The 15,327-nt window shown below is 49.9% G+C and overlaps 1 protein-coding gene across 3 annotated transcripts in view; it reads left to right on the forward strand.

Annotated features, from left to right (window-relative positions):
- The first annotated feature begins 3,287 nt into the window (after window positions 1-3,287).
- MOCS1 (molybdenum cofactor synthesis 1) overlaps window positions 3,288-15,327 on the forward strand; it is a 36,787-nt gene continuing 24,747 nt past the window's right edge. For 2 of the 3 annotated variants that reach the window (XM_019751533.3, XM_019751534.3), the window contains exons 1-3: window positions 3,484-3,692; window positions 10,847-10,973; window positions 12,332-12,499. In XM_019751533.3, the coding sequence (XP_019607092.3) occupies window positions 3,570-3,692; window positions 10,847-10,973; window positions 12,332-12,499 (418 nt within the window). In that variant the 5' untranslated portion in view covers window positions 3,484-3,569. Of the gene's footprint in view, window positions 3,693-10,846; window positions 10,974-12,331; window positions 12,500-15,327 lie in introns of all 3 variants that reach the window. The other variant, XM_019751535.3, reaches the window with a different exon arrangement.

A 15,327-nucleotide genomic window follows, 5' to 3' on the forward strand; every position in this document is an offset into this window, starting at 1 on the left:
AAAGTATCTTCCAGCCGGCCAGAGCCCAGATCACTAGAGGTAAATTGTAAGGTAGAAGTTGCCTCATAGGTTTCTAACCCAGCCTCAGAATTCATGCAGTATGCTGAATTCTGCCATATGCTGTTGGTTACCAGCCAGTTACAAACCTACCCAGATGCAAGTGGAAGAGAATTAATTCTACTTCCTGAGGGGAAAACAAGCTTCCAGAATAATGCTGAGCAATAGAGTAGCTACTGGCCACACATGGCTATTTACATTTAAATTAATTAAACTTTAATAAAATTAGAAATTCAGTTCCTCAGTCACATTAGCCAGATTTCAAGTGTTCAATGAGGTCAATCACATATATAGATGAAGAGGGTGGAATCTGGAAAAGGCTTCATGCAACTTGTTGTATTTTAGACAGGCTCAAAGGGTGGGAATACTGTGTGCGGACACAAGATGGTTATCAGGGGTTCGTTTAAAAGATTTAACACCTTACAATTTAGTTATCTCTAGTGCTCTTGTTTCTGGTCAACTGGTAGATAATCCTTTCTCTATCCTACCACTTTTCTCTCTCCACCTGGCTTCCCAAGTAATAATACAGGAAAGAGGCATGAGGACTATTTTTACAGAAGAAGAAACTAGGAGATTGGATTCCAAGCCTGCTTCCTGCGTGTGGCCAGACACAGAACTTGGGGAGATGTTAATCAATCACACAGAACAGACCCTCTGAAGCCTATTGAGCAAAGAGATCCCATTATGGCTATTCCCATAATTAAACCTATTACAAACTAGCCACAGGGTTTACCTTACAAAAGTTAACGGTAAACCTGCCCCTATTCTTCTGGTACCTTGTAGAAGTTTCCCATGGAAACAAGAATATATAGGGGCGGCCGGATGGCTCAGTTGGTTAGGGCACGAGCTCTGAACAACAGGGTTGTGGTTCAATTCTCACATGGGCCAGTGAGCTGCGCCCTCCACAACTACAGATTGAAGACAACGAGCTGTGTGTCGCTGAGTCGGATGGCTCAGTTGTTTAGAGCAGGAGCTCTTAGCAACAAGGTTGCCAGTTCAATTCCCACATGGGATGGTGAGCTGCGCCCTCTGCAACTAAGACTGAAAATGGCAACTGGACTTGGAGCTGAGCTGCGCCCTCCACCACTAGATTGAAGGACAATGACTTGGAGCTGATCGGTCCTGGAAAAACACACTGTTCCCTCAAATTCCCCAATTAAAAAAAAAAAAAAAAGAAAGAAAGAAAGAAAGAAAGAAAGAAAGAAAGAAAGAAAGAAAGAAAGAAAGAAAGAAAGACAGACATAAACCCTAGCCCCAGGGGATCAAGGGGGATCTCTCTTCCACTAGTGATTAGAGATGTCTGCTCTCTCTGTGGCCACTCTGTCTGTGCGGTGGCCTTTCTTTTCTTACTCTCTGCTAAACAAATGTACTTTTACTTTGAACTCTACACCAGCTCATGTTTGCATTCTTTCCTGCGCGAAGCCAAGGACCTTCTTTTCCTGTAACAGCAGGATCCACAGTGTAACACTCATCTGGATTACCCAGGTGCTCTCTAAATACAATGACAAATGTCCTTATAAGAAGGAGGCAGAGACAGATTTAAGACAGAAGAGAAGCAGGCCATGGGATGAAAGCAGATGGAGGCAGAGTGACAGAGAGAAAAACACTACTCTGCTGGCTTTAAAGATTGGAACATGGACAACAAGCCAGGGAATGCGGCTCTGGATGCTGGAAAAGACAAAGAAAAGGGATTATCCCCTAGAGCCTCCAGAGGAAGTGTGCCTGTCAACATGTTGATTTTAGCCCCACACAACTTCTCTCAGAGTCTGGCCTCTAGAACCGAAAGAGAATAATTTTGTTTTAAGCCACCAATTTGTGATAACTTGTTAGAGCAGTCATAAGGAACTTATATTGCTGGGAACAGAGTTGATTAAGAACTGACACATAGAATTCTAAGAACTTACTACTGGATCTAGTTCATTATGTCATATGGCTTTTTCCTTGAGGTTGAGTGCTTTCCTGGAATTCTTCAGGCCTCATAGCTTAAAAAAAAAAAAAAAAAAAAAAAAAAAAGTTTTCTGTTCTCCTTACCCCAACACCCACCTCCCTTGGTAAATTCACACATCACATTTAGCAGTGGACAGAGACAGAGCTTGAACTGTCCTCAGTAGGTCTTCAGGCCCTTTGCAAATAGACTTCTGTCCGGCCTGTCCCCTCCAGTGTCAAACATACCCAGATATTCACTCACCCCCTGCAACGTATTGTCTGAACTTTGACTAACATCATAAGAAACTCTCCTTGAGTCTAAGGCTAAAATCATCCCAGATTTTCTGACAGTCGTGCTGCATTTGTACAAATCAGTTACACGTAGTCAGTTATTCTTTCCTCTCCACTACTCTGTCAATTCTTCAAGACCAGGGACTGTATCCCCATTTCCTAACATGTACTTGGCAGCTAGAAGTTCCAGTCTATGTTTGATTCTTGTAATTCCACAATGATAGAATTGTGGATACAACAGATAGACCATTTTGAGCATAATGAATCTTAGTACATAGGTTAATTATTGAGTGCCCATTACCATCCAAAATCTTAGAAGACTATAGCTCTTTGTTTTTGATAAAGAGAAAGAGATACCCGCCTCACCTCACCCACCCAACCCTCCCACCCCGTTCCTGACATATACTGAATCTTGACTTTAGGAATCAGATTGTCCTGGGTTTAAACCTCAGTTTTGCCACCTATCAACTATGCAACTTTGGAAAAATGACCTAACCTGTCTAAGCCTTGGTTGCAAAATTGACATTCTATTAATTGCAGAATTTATTGTAAGTATTAAGTGATGCCTAGCATGGTGCTTGGTGTGTAGGAAACATTCCAAAAATTATATCCACTTATTCTATGACTTCTTTCCATATGCTCCTTTTTAAAATGGAGAGGCCGAGATTGTTAATGCCCTTTGGGGACACAATTGGATAAGTGTATCTTAAAAGAGGGAGTTGACCATCCTACAACCAGGGCCTAGATTACAGTGAAGAGAGTGAGATGAGTCATAAATGTGCAAGGTCAAATCTTGTTGCTATATAAAATGTTGATATCATGTTCATTATGGACTTTTTTGCTTTGATTCTGCCTTTTCAAAATATTGCATTAAAATACTATTTATCTTGACAATCTACGTTTTTTGGTTTCTCCTTAGATTTTGGCCCAAAGCAATGCTTCATTCATTGAAGCCTAGTCCTGCTCTGCCTAAGCACTTTGTGCCAGTCACACCACGACCTAAGCACGAGACCAGAGCAGCCAGAGAAGCCTGCAAGAAAAGACCTGGGATCTCCTCTGAATTCGAACTTGTGCTTTCTAAGCACTAGAACGCCTTACCGGGCCTAGGACAAGAGTAAAGGGAGTGGACTACAACTCCCAGAAGGCTGCGCGGCGCGGAGCCCTCGCCGATTGGCTGAGCGGTCCCCCACCCCCACCCTGGCTTCTGCTTTGATGACCCAGGGCAGCAAGTCCCGGGGCTAGTGTGCTACTGAAGCCAGCTTCCTAGTGCAGTCTCGCCCAAGCCAGCAGGCTTCATGGCGGCGCCAGTGGTGTCCCGGATGGTGCGGCGGGTCCTGAGGTCCAGCATCCGGAGCTGCAACTCAGGAGCTCCAGTGACGCAGCCCCGCCCCGGGGATCCCTCCCAATCTGCAGCGGAGGTGAGCCTGTCCGTGTTCCCGGGAGAGGGTGGCCTGGCAAGCTGACCCTGATTCCGAGAGGAGCACCCAGGGCCCTCTGAGGCTGCCGCTTCTGGGAGGGACCCCTTGGCGCTTAATTGGGGGTGAGGAGAGGAGTGGAATGATATTCTCTAGATAGACTACCCAGTCTCATCCGATACCCCAACGGGTGGGGGATGCTCCTTGGGGTCTCACTTAAAAATCTCCCTGCCCATCCAGCTGTGCAACCCTTTCCGGGTCTGAGTTGCGACCAGAGATGGGGAGCAGGTGGGTAGGACTTTGGGTCCTATGAGATGTTGTTAGTACCCCTCTCAACCCTGCCTCTCACTCAGCCTCTTCCTTAAACACTTTCCTCCCTATCCCCCAGTGGAGGTATGATCAGGTGTTCTTGTGACACCCTGCTGTGTAGTGTGACACTGACTAAAAATGTCACCTTGGTGCCACCAAGTCAGCTGTCACTTCTGTAGTCACAGGGCTCTGACTTTTTCTGTTTCGTTTTTATTTCCCATAGGAGGGTTCAGCCTCCTTCTAGAGCAGCATGGAGCAGGACCTGGGCTCTTCCAGGTTAGGGATTCTGGTATCTCTTTAGGGCTGGGATAGGCCCTGTCAGCCCTTGACAGCACCCCTCAGAGAGATTCATATCGCAGCAAGTTTTAAGTGTGTTGTTCTTTTGTTCATGTCGTTAGGGAACAATTTTGGGAGAAGCATCCCTTCTCCTTTGCTGAAACCTTATTTGTAGAGCCAGCTGGTCGTTCTTTCCCCATGTCCCAGCACAAGGCTTCACATCCTGGCTGCAGTAGATCACGTTCCCCTTTCACCCCGCACTACAGCTCACTGAGGGGGAAGGCCTCGGCTTCACTTGCTTTCCCCAAATCTGATCTCCTCTGGGATCCTCAGAGGAGCCAGCCGCATCGCTGGGAAGTGAAGTTTTTCGGTATCCTTGAACTCTGAACTCCATTGAGGGAAAAAGAGGGAAGCAAAGATTGCTGAGAGAGCCTTAAACAATTCAGGAAAAGGGACGTTTCTTCTTCTTCCTGCTCCTAATTTATTTTGTACCTAATTTATTTTGTAAATCATGTGAAATTAGTAGATGTCTGTATTTCAGTGGTGAGTCCTTATTGAAGTTAACTTCTCTGGAGTCACGAGCCATAAAGTAAAGGAGAAGGTACTCAAACTCTAGAACCTGTACTCCTGCTTCTTCCCTGTGGGGAGAACAGGGGGAGAGGCTGCCCCTAAGCTTTCCTTTATTCTGTGAGGGGAGCCATAATTAGAATATGGACGCTGGAGCAGAATGCCTCAAGTTGAATCCCAGCCCTACCACTTACTAGGTCTGTGAACTACACCTCTCAGTGCCTCAGTCTTGTCTGTAAAGTGGGAATAATAGTGTCTGTTCCATCAGGTAGTTATAAGGATTAAGAGTTAATGCGTGTGCATGTGTGTGCACACACACACACATACACTTAGAACAAAGCCTGGCACATGTAAGTGCTGTGTTATATGTGTGCTGTGTTTATATATATATATATATATATATATATATATATATATATATATATATACACACATATATATATATGTTGTAATTATTATCTTTGTTGCCATTCAGGAAGGGAAGGGGGATATGGGTTCCACAAGCCCGCATGCCTGCTCTTGCCAACTGGCAAGCTCTGGGGATTGGCCTATGCTGTGTCCCATTAGTCCCCTCCCATCTGGACATTCAAGCTAGTCTATTTGACCTCCATCCTGGATGTTCCCCAGTCAGGTTATTCTCAGCAGACGGGTTGCTCCTAGAGTGCTGGCTGCTCCCTTGGTTTTCTAAGTATTTCCCCACATTGCTTAACGTGGTGCCTCTGCAGGCAGTTCACCTAGTGGATGTTTTTGGCTGTTTGAAACCCAACTAGTGAGGGGGCACCTGGAATAGTAGAGCAGTGGACAGGGAGCCCCAAGTTTTCACCTTTCCTCTGCCTCCAATTTCACGTGGCTCCTGGGGCTGTTACTTCCTCTCTCTTCATGTCTTTAAAACCAGAGGGTTGGACCAGCCCATCTCTATACAGTGGGGGTGGGCACAGAATGTCTTTAACAGAATCTCAGAGGTGAGACAAGTCTGGACATATATATGTTCAACCTATCCCCAGAGCTTGCCAGTTGGCAAGAGCAGGGATGAGGGCCTCTGGGACCCCTATCCCTCTTCCTGTCCTGAAGGGTGCCTTCGCCACACGCTCCAGAGGGCCCTGGCCCTCTCGTTTGGCATGGGGGGGGCGTGCTTGGAGAAACAGAAGGGAAAGCCACTGGACAACTACCATTTTGAGCGTCAGGGTGTAGGTGTGAGAGAGATGTGAGATGTGGGGTGGGAGCTGGCTGTGAGGACGGTGGAAAGGAGGCCTGGGGTTTGGTTCGAGGAAGGTTGAGCAGCTTCTACAGGTAGAAAGGTGGAGTCGTGCTATTTAGGTAAGTGGGAGGTGGGAAGGGGAGACACAGCTACCTGCCGTCCTGATTGGGGTGGCCAGTCTACTCTGCAGGGCTTACCCCTGTCCAGAAGCACGACACCCATCTTTCTCCTTCTCAGGCTCCATGCAGCCACTGTTGGGGTAACAGAGGGCTGGCCTCAGGCCCTGGGCCTGCTGTCTCGGGCCAGGGGAGAGAGGGACGCTGTGCAAGGCAGAGGGACGCTGTGCAAGGCAGAGGTACGCAACTGTTCAAAGGGCCAGAAAGAGCACATGGTGGAGAGGGGGCTCTGCAGGGAGGAACTGGGTGTAGGAGAAAGTAGGAGGGGACATACAAAGGGAAAGAAGTTGGAGAATAAGCAAGGGATTATCTTGACTCCCAAACCCCCAGCTTCTCACAATCTGCTTCAGTAGAGTGTGACACTCCTTGATTGATGGGAGCCTTAGATATGAAGACCTCACACTGAGGGTGGGGATGAAGGGAGGGGAAAGAGCTAGGCCTGGGGCTCGGTCCTCTCACTTAGTAGAGATTGATTTTGAGGCCCAGATGTACATCATTGCAAACGCAGGTAAATCAGGGCCACTGACATTGGAGTTTGGCATGTGCTTTTTCTCCTGCACAACTCTGCTACTCTGTTACACTCTAGTTATTTGGGGTCTGGCCTTTGTCATCGAAATTAAATTTCCAAGGTTAGTGACTGACTAGTAGGGGGTACACTTTGAGGGTAGGGTCCCTTACTTAACTAACTCCTTTACCATCCTTCCCCACCGCACTCTTCCTGAGTCTTCACTGGGTAGGTAGATAAGAGATAACTAGTAACAAAAGGTAAGCAGCTGCTTATTAGCACTAGTAGTCGTGGTCCTGAGGGGGGCTCAGACCCCACTGTCCTGCTTTGGGTGATGTGACAGCAGTTCCGAAACCCCAGCCATGGCCCATCTGCCATGAAGTAGGGTTGGAAGGCCCGGGCTGGAGATGCTGACCAGAGTGGGACACACACAGCACACACAACTGGTGCTCGTGAGTATTTATTTGATGCCTGAAAATATGTAAGTAGGAGTTATATGAAGAAAATGGCAACCATCATCTATTTAATACCTGCTCTGTGACAGGAACACCTCCAGTTGAGTTAGGTAGAATTATTATGCATACTTTACGGATGAGGAAACTAAGGCTTACAGAATTGGGTGACTTGTGCAACAGCCACTTAGTTAACAGAGCCAAGCTTGTAATTCAGGTTTACCTGTCCCCAAAGCCTGAGCTCAGAACCACAGCAACTCCCCCTGGAGCAAAAAGGCACCTGATCCTGGTGTGGCTGGGCCAGTGGTCCTGAGGTCGGGCCGCAGAGTAGGAAGCTGAAGCACCGCGAACAAACAAAAAACCAAAGCTGGGGCCCATCCTAGAGCAACTGAGTGAGATTCTTTGGTGGGGCTCTGGCATCAGTACTTCTTAGAAGCTCTTTGGGTGATTTTGATGGGCAAGCAGAGCTGAGAACCACTGTACTAAGCTAAACCACCTGACAGTAGAGCCCAGTCTGGAAGTGAATGATGGCTCCTACGTAAATGGGTTTTGCACACACCGCTTTTCTCTTTGGATTAGGGACCTGCCTCTTTGTTCATTGACACAGTGGTTTGACACTTGCTACCAACATACAGTGTAGACTCTGAGATATGAAGGAGGCAGGAGGGTTTCCCACACAGGCTAAACAGCCTCGTCCAGGCTGACGCCCTGGGAATATGAACAGTTGACGTCATTCTACTTCTGACATGTCCCAGCCCTTCCAGATGAGGGAGAGGCATTGTTTACTCTGGTGGTAATTCTCTCTGGGCTCCTTTAACTGATACTGATATTTTTTGTTCTAGTGGGTTTAAGAGAAAGGAAAAAACTAGAAATACGAAAGTAGCACATTCAGTGTGGGAGGAGAAAACAGACAGGGTTGAGGCTTGTTAATATCCAACTGATGAGTTTGCAAGCCTGTGTGTGTGTGGGGAGAGAGAGAGAGAGAGAGAGAGAGAGAGAGAGAGAGAGAGAGAGAGAGAGAGAGAGCGCGGGACGGAGGCAGAATGAGAGAGAGAATGTATGTAGGAGGCTGGGTCAGTACAGAGTCTGAATGAATTTAGATAAGGTCACTCTAGGTCTCAAAAGTGAAATCCAGCCTGCCTAATTCCATTCTTGATTGCCCCATTACACTGCTTCCTCCCTGTTTTTGCTGAGTCACACTCATTGGTTCTCTCCCAATTCCTGGGTTTATTTTGGCTCCTCTCTCACCCAGCCACCTCCCCTATACGTTAAGATGTGGGTGAGGCAGGGCATCTTGGCAAAGTGAGGAGGTGAGGTTTGAAGTGAGTAACGTTAATGAATTGCAAAGAACTGTTGATGGAGAAGGGGGTGCAACTCTGCCAGAAATCCACATGCCCAGGTATCTTCTCTCCTGGACTCTGTTGGCCAATGGGATCCTTGACTCTGCAGTGTCCCTTGCCCCACCTCCCAGGTTACCAATGGAAATGCCCTGAGTGAGCAGGGAGGGAGGGAGGCATCGTTATATAGCAGACTGCAGTTCAGAGAAGTGATGGCTGCTTGCTTGTCATGGGACTGTGAGCAGGGTTTCTGGGAGGATGTGGGAAACTGGTCTCATAGTGAGCAGAGTGAGGCCAGTTTTATGGGAGCCCCCCGCCCCCACACACACACACACTCTCAGTCATTTCCCTGCTACCTCCTGAGTAGGTCTATGGCTCTTGCCTGTACTTTAGAATCACCTGGAGAGATTAAAAACACAAATGCTCAGAGATTAAGTTTACTTGGTCTCCAGGGGAATTTTTTTCTTATGCTTCCCGAGATGGTTCTAAGGTACAGCCAGGGCTGAGGAGGTCACTGAACTAAGTGTTCCTCCCTCCTGGGTGCAGGTGAACAGTTACCCTGGACCTCAGGCAGGTGGGCCCACGGCCTTCTTCTTTCTTAGGTTGCAAACTCATGATAATCCCAGGTGTTTACCCACCAGCTTCCTGGACCTCTTCCCTTCCTGTCGCCCATTACTCTTTTTTATTTTATAACTGGAAAAACAGGCCTTCAGGAGTTAGGGAACTTTGCTAGTATATAAGGTCACACCTATCCCAGAAACCGGGGGTTCTTGCCCCCCTTCCAGAGCCCTGCCTGTAGGCCTCATGGATGACTGCCCAGGTTATGGTTTCTTTGTTCTAAAGATTCTAAAAAAATGACTTCTCTTTGCCTTGTGTACCATCCCGCGTACCTTCTCGGACTCGCCCTATGCAATTAGAGGAAAGAATTTAGATCTTGGAATCAGAAGATCTGGATTTGAATCTTAGTTCTGCCAACGGTGTTCTTGGGACCCATCCAAGCCTTCGTTATAATAATCCTCTGTGGGGTAGGTGTGGGAATTGAACAGAGAACATTTTTTTGGAACTTTAAGATGCTTTGCAAATGTTTCTTCTTGGAGCAATTATCTCATCAGCGTCTGTCATGACCCAGGGATGTTCTCTCAAGGCAGGAGAACATCCTCCATTAGACTTCGGAAAGAGTGAGGTCGGCTGCCTCCTTTCTCTCCCCCGGAGGAGGCTGGGCCTTGCACGGACCCTGCAGCAATCTCCTCCCCCTTAGGCTCCAGACTGTGGCTGCGTAATCCTTCATTCTAGCAACGGGTAGGGTGAAGGATAGACTGGAGTGGTCTTTGTATGTGGTCATCCCGGCCCCTTCATTCTGTCTTCCTCGCGGCTGGTGGCCTCGTTTCCTCTGCAGGTCTCCCTGGTGGTGCTATCCTTACCCCAAAGTTGTTCTGCATGAGGGGAGCCCTCGCCTGGGTATACCCTTCCCACCTGCTCCTGATGGCTTGGCCTGTTGGGGCCTCCTGGGCAGTGGGGATGCCCCAGGGAGCCCAGCCAACAGGGAGGTAGTTAAAGGGGACAGCTGTGTGACACCCAGTCCCTAGAGTTATTGATTTTGCTTTGAGCTCCTGTCTCCCATTGTAAAGGTAAGGCAACTCAGGAGAAGAGGCTCACCAAGTCCCAGGCAGTGTAGCAGTGGTGTCACCATCCCTCTCAGTTACCTGCTCCCTCCCTCCCTCGTCCTTTCTGTACCTGCTTGCCAGTTGGTATGGTTACTAGGTGCCAAGTGGCTCATTCTCTCCCAGTGGCCCGTCTGAGAGATACTAGAGATGTTTGTTCCTGGACAGGCTTCCTTTAAGGTGGGAGAGGGGGACATTATGCCCTGCAGTGGTCCCACAGCCATGGGCTGAGTGCTGGAACCTGGGGACAGGCCTTTCCCGTCAGGCCTGTTTCCCAATCTGTGAACCAAGAGCACTCGCAGCTCCCCCAGGACTGTGGAGCCCACATGGATGGAAAAGTTAGAGGTGCTATACAGATGTCAGAGATGAGGGAGAGGGTGGTTGATGGGACAGGGTTATGTCCCCATGGTGGGCCATCCCCAGGTGGGCAGTCCCCAAGGTGGGTTCTCTCCAGGTGGTCTATCCCCAGGTGAGCTGTCCCCAAGTGGATTCTCCCCAGGTGGGCTCTCCCCAGGTTGGCTGTCCCCAGGTGGGCTCTCCCCAGGTGGGTTCTCCCCAGGTGGGCTCTCCCCAGGTGCGCTCTCCCCAGGTGAGCTGTCCCCAGTTGGGCTCTCCCACCTCCTCTCCTCCAGCCAGAGCGTACTATCCACCTTTCCTCTCTACCCTGTCACTGCAGGAGCTGTCCAGGCGGAGGCAGTTCCTGAGGGAGCACCCGGTCCCCTTCTCTGCCTTCCTCACTGACAGCTTCGGCAGGCAACACAGCTACCTGCGGATCTCCCTCACCGAGAAGTGCAACCTCAGATGTGAGTCATGCCTGGGCCCTCCCTGGGCTTCTGTCCCTCTGTTGAAGCAGCTTCTGCGCTCTCCAGGCCCAGGCATCCTTCTCAATCCTCTCAATTCCTCTTTCTAACTACTTCCCCATCCATCCGTCTTCCTTGCTTGCCAGGTGGGGTTCAGGGACAAGATAGGTCAAGGTTGAGTTTTATGATCCCGGAAGGGGTTGTACTTGGGATTAGATTTGAGAACAGCCATTGTGGTTAGGATAAGATTGGATGTGGATCTCCCATTCTCCAGGATTCTTTCTTCCTCCCTCCTGTGGCCCTGGAGTGCCCAGCATTCAGGACCTGGCCCGGTGGCTGTGCTGGACACTACAAACCTGTAAGATACACAGCTGTGCCCATGCCAACACTGCCAGCTGTGGGGACACCCAGTCTCATGACACAAGTTGTCTGGGGCCAAGCTGATACACAGAGTCTTCATTTCAAAATCCCATGCACTCTGGGGGTTTATCCACTGGGGAGGGACTTCCAAAATTCATGTGCCCCCTCCCTCCCTTCCTTCCACTGTAGCGCATGACAAGAAAGGTGTTTACTTCATGGCCCAATAAATGCCTGTATGTGTGTATAGTAAATGTTTAACCAAGCAATACTTACACCATGCAATACTGATATCCTGACATTCTTACCTCTTCTATTCTGGACCCTTCACTAACTTGGCTAAGTGACCCTCTAACAGATCTTGGCCCAATCCTCGACAGCACTGTACCATGGGAACTGACTGTAGGGCATGGTGCCCCCTCAGCTGCCAGGACTCACCTCATTCACCTCGTTCTGCTTACTCACCCTGAATGAGGAGTACCTCAGTTTTCCAACCGGATGATAACCCGAAATAGATAAGCTGTTTATAAGAACACCTGGAGCTACAGAGGACAGTGGCCTTTACCAGGCCAGAGTGTACTTCCCAGCCTCCTTCACCTCATGACACACACGGAGATGGGTACCTGTTTGCCAGAACAGATGAAATGAAACAGGGTGAACAATACTAGAGGGAATGGGCCCACAACTGAGGGAACAAGCATCTTGGCATCTGCCTACCCCAAGCAAGGCTCTGCTCTCAGCCTAGTTTATCTTCTTTAACCTGTACCCTCAGCTCCCCGACTGAGGGATATTGCTGTGGGGAGGGAGTGTTCACATTTCATAAATGAGAAAGGTGAAGCCCAGAGAGAATCTGTCCTAAGGTCTATACCACCCCAGACCTTACTGCTGGGTCTCTCCTCACTGTTAGGTGGGGTTCAGGAGGAGGTGCTGGCCTGGTGGGGGCATTGGGGACGGCAGACCTCTGCCATTATTTCCTGCCTCCACGTCCCTTCTCTTCCTTTCAGGTCAGTACTGCATGCCCGAGGAGGGCGTCCCCCTGACCCCCAAGGTTGACCTGCTGACCACAGAGGAGATTCTGATGCTCGCACGGCTCTTTGTGAAAGAAGGTGTCGATAAGATCCGGCTGACGGGGGGAGAGCCGCTCATCCGACCAGACGTGGTAGACATCGTGGGTGAGTTTGCCGAAACCTGTCACCACTGCCCCGAGCTTCTGCCGCGTCCAGCTGGACTCACATATTAATACCAATCTCAGCAGCCGATGTTCATTTAGAGCATTATGTGCACTTGGTACTTCCACCCTCTGACAGGTGCCGTCATTCACATTTTGTTAGGACATGAGGCACAGAAACGTTCAATAACGTGCCCGAGGCCACAAAGGTACTAAGTGCTGGAGCCCAGAGGCTTCCTGTCGGTCGCGTTTGGACTGAAGTCCTCTGCAGGGTCTGGAGGCTCCCGGTGACCTGGCTCCTGCTGGTCTCCGCGACCTCGTGCCTGCCCCTTGGCCCCCTGTCCCCACTCCAGTCACACCGCCAGGCCTGTGCACTTGCTGGTCTCTTCACTGCCTGCCTTCTTCAGGTCTCTGCTCAGATGTCATCACCTTAAGGAGGCCGCCTGGAGCGCTCTATCTAAAGGACATCCCCTCATACAGGTGTTCACTTATTACCTGAAACATAATACAAATAAAGTACGTCACTACGTAGACACCCCCCCACCCTCTGTCCCAGGAGTTCACAAGGTACAGCCCACAGACCTAATCTGGGCCAACCCACCTGTTTCTGTATGGCCTGCGAGCAAAGAATGGTTTTTATGTTTCTGAAGACAGGGAAGAAAAAAAAAATCAAAAGAATAACATGTATGGCACGTGAGAATTATGTGAAATCCTGCATTCACCGTTCATTAATAAAGTTTTATTGGAACATAGCCACACCACTTATTTACATGTGTCCCATGCTGTGTTTTCAGAGTTGAGTAGTTGCAACAGAGACCACGTGGCCAGCAAAGCCAAAAATATTTACTATCTGGCCTTTTGCAGAAAAAGTGTGGCAATTCCTACGCTATCCCATTATCCTGCCTTTGTTTTTTTTTATGTTGCAACAGAGACCATGTGGCCAGCAAAGCCAAAAATATTTACTGTCTGGCCTTTTGCAGAAAAAGCGTGGCGATTCCTATGCTATCCCATTATCCTGCCTTTTTTTTTTTTAATAGTATTTGTCTCATCTTGATGTTATGTTATTTGGTTGTATGTTTCTCCTTCTTCCCTCCCCACCTCCTTCCCTCCCTCGTTCCCTCCCTCCCTCCCTTCCTTCCTTATATTATCTATCTCCTCATTAACTGGCTTGAGTGCTCTCAGGAAGTCATGGCAGGGTTTGTTCACAACACCTAGGAACGTGGCCCACAGGCAGAAGGTGCTCACTGGGATTTGTAGGATGAATGGAGAGCGGTTCAAAGTACGATCTCAGAAGTGTGACATACGCATGTGTGAGTCTCAGCTGTGCCTCTTACTGGCAGCATACCTTTGGGCCACTTAAACTCCATTGTAAGCCTTAGGACAGAGGTTAGTTACCTACCTTGTAGGGTTGGCCTGGGCAGGAAATGAGAAGGACGTGCCTGCACATGGCGAGTGCTCTGCAAGGGGCGGCCTTGACTGCTTCTAAGCCCCAAGTTCAGGAGAGAGACCTTGGTTCATGTAACTGTAGATGATGAGATCAGAGGAAAATAAGGGTCTGTGTTCTTGACTGGTGAGTCCTCCACTCTCACCCCACCCCAGCTGCTCTGGGTGTGACCTCCCAACCCTCCGCTCTCTGCCTCCCTCACTGGCTCAGCAAACCTCTGGAGTGCCTGGTGCTGTGATGGGGCACACGGTGAATGAGCTGCAGGCCCTGCCATCGAGGTCCCACAGCCCATTGGCAGAAGCAACTGGAAACAGCCATTTGATAAGGAGTGAGCACGGAAAGCCCCACGGAGGGGCCCAGGGAACCCCTGCCAGCTTCCTCTCCCTCCTTCCCTGTGGCCAGTTCCCTCCAGCCCCCACTGGTCACTTGACCTGGGATCCTGCCATTATTTCTGGGCTGGACAAGCTGTCCCGGGGTGGTTCACCCCCTGTTCCTGGTGGCTCCTCAGAGCCGAAAGGGAGGCTGGCTTCCAGGAAAGGGCTTGAACTTGCTGAACCTGGCGGACTGCCAGGCCCACCCGCCTCGTTCAGGCCACTTTGCCCTCTGGCACCGGTTCCACCTTACATCCTTATGTTCTGTGCCAGGGCCTGTGGAAGAACAGAGGGGGTGGGGATCACTGATGGTCAGAGACGGACGTCTGGGCACAGACATGAGGAGGCAGCTCTCCACAGAAGCTGCGACTTGCGTGGTGGGACAATTGGGAGCCAGGGACGTTGGCAGCCCTGTTCCTGCCCTGCGGCTGCCAAGCCGTGTGAACCAGTGCTGGTTGCTTTCCCACCCTGGGCCTCAGTTTCCTCCTCTGTGCCTCTGCCACCTTAGGGCTTTCCTGCTGTGAGGGTCCATGATCATTGGTCCTGGCTGATAGCCTGGGGACAGGGGTTGATCAGCATAGATCCTAGTTAGGACAAGCCCCCAGCTGCAGGGGCAGGGTTTACCTCCTGCCTCCTAGGGGGTGGGTTGATGGGGAAAGACTGCACCCTCCTCTCCCTGCCAGTGCCCCAAAATGAATGGCTGCTGCAGTGCCTTGAATTCCTGTGGGGCTGTGCTTGCTAACACTGTGACATCTCCCAGCCTAGCTCCTTGGATCTTCCCCAGAAGATCTTCAGAGCAAATCCGCCTTGAAAGTGGGTGCTGGGAGGGGAGAAGGGTTAAGGTGAGGGGAGGGAACAGGAGTCAGCTGGGATGTCCACAAACACTTGTCCCCACCCTCCCAGGTGAGTTTTCAGAGACCTCACCCAGGAGGCAGACATGCTGTCAGGTTTCTCTGAGCCGGCCTTCCTGATCCCTTCCTGTCCCTGCCTGAAGCTGTCACCTCGGGCCCGGTGCTG

Source organism: Rhinolophus sinicus, chromosome 2 (assembly GCF_057876585.1).
Source record: "Rhinolophus sinicus isolate RSI-liver-muscle chromosome 2, RSI-T2T, whole genome shotgun sequence".
Classification (NCBI taxonomy): domain Eukaryota; kingdom Metazoa; phylum Chordata; class Mammalia; order Chiroptera; family Rhinolophidae; genus Rhinolophus; species Rhinolophus sinicus.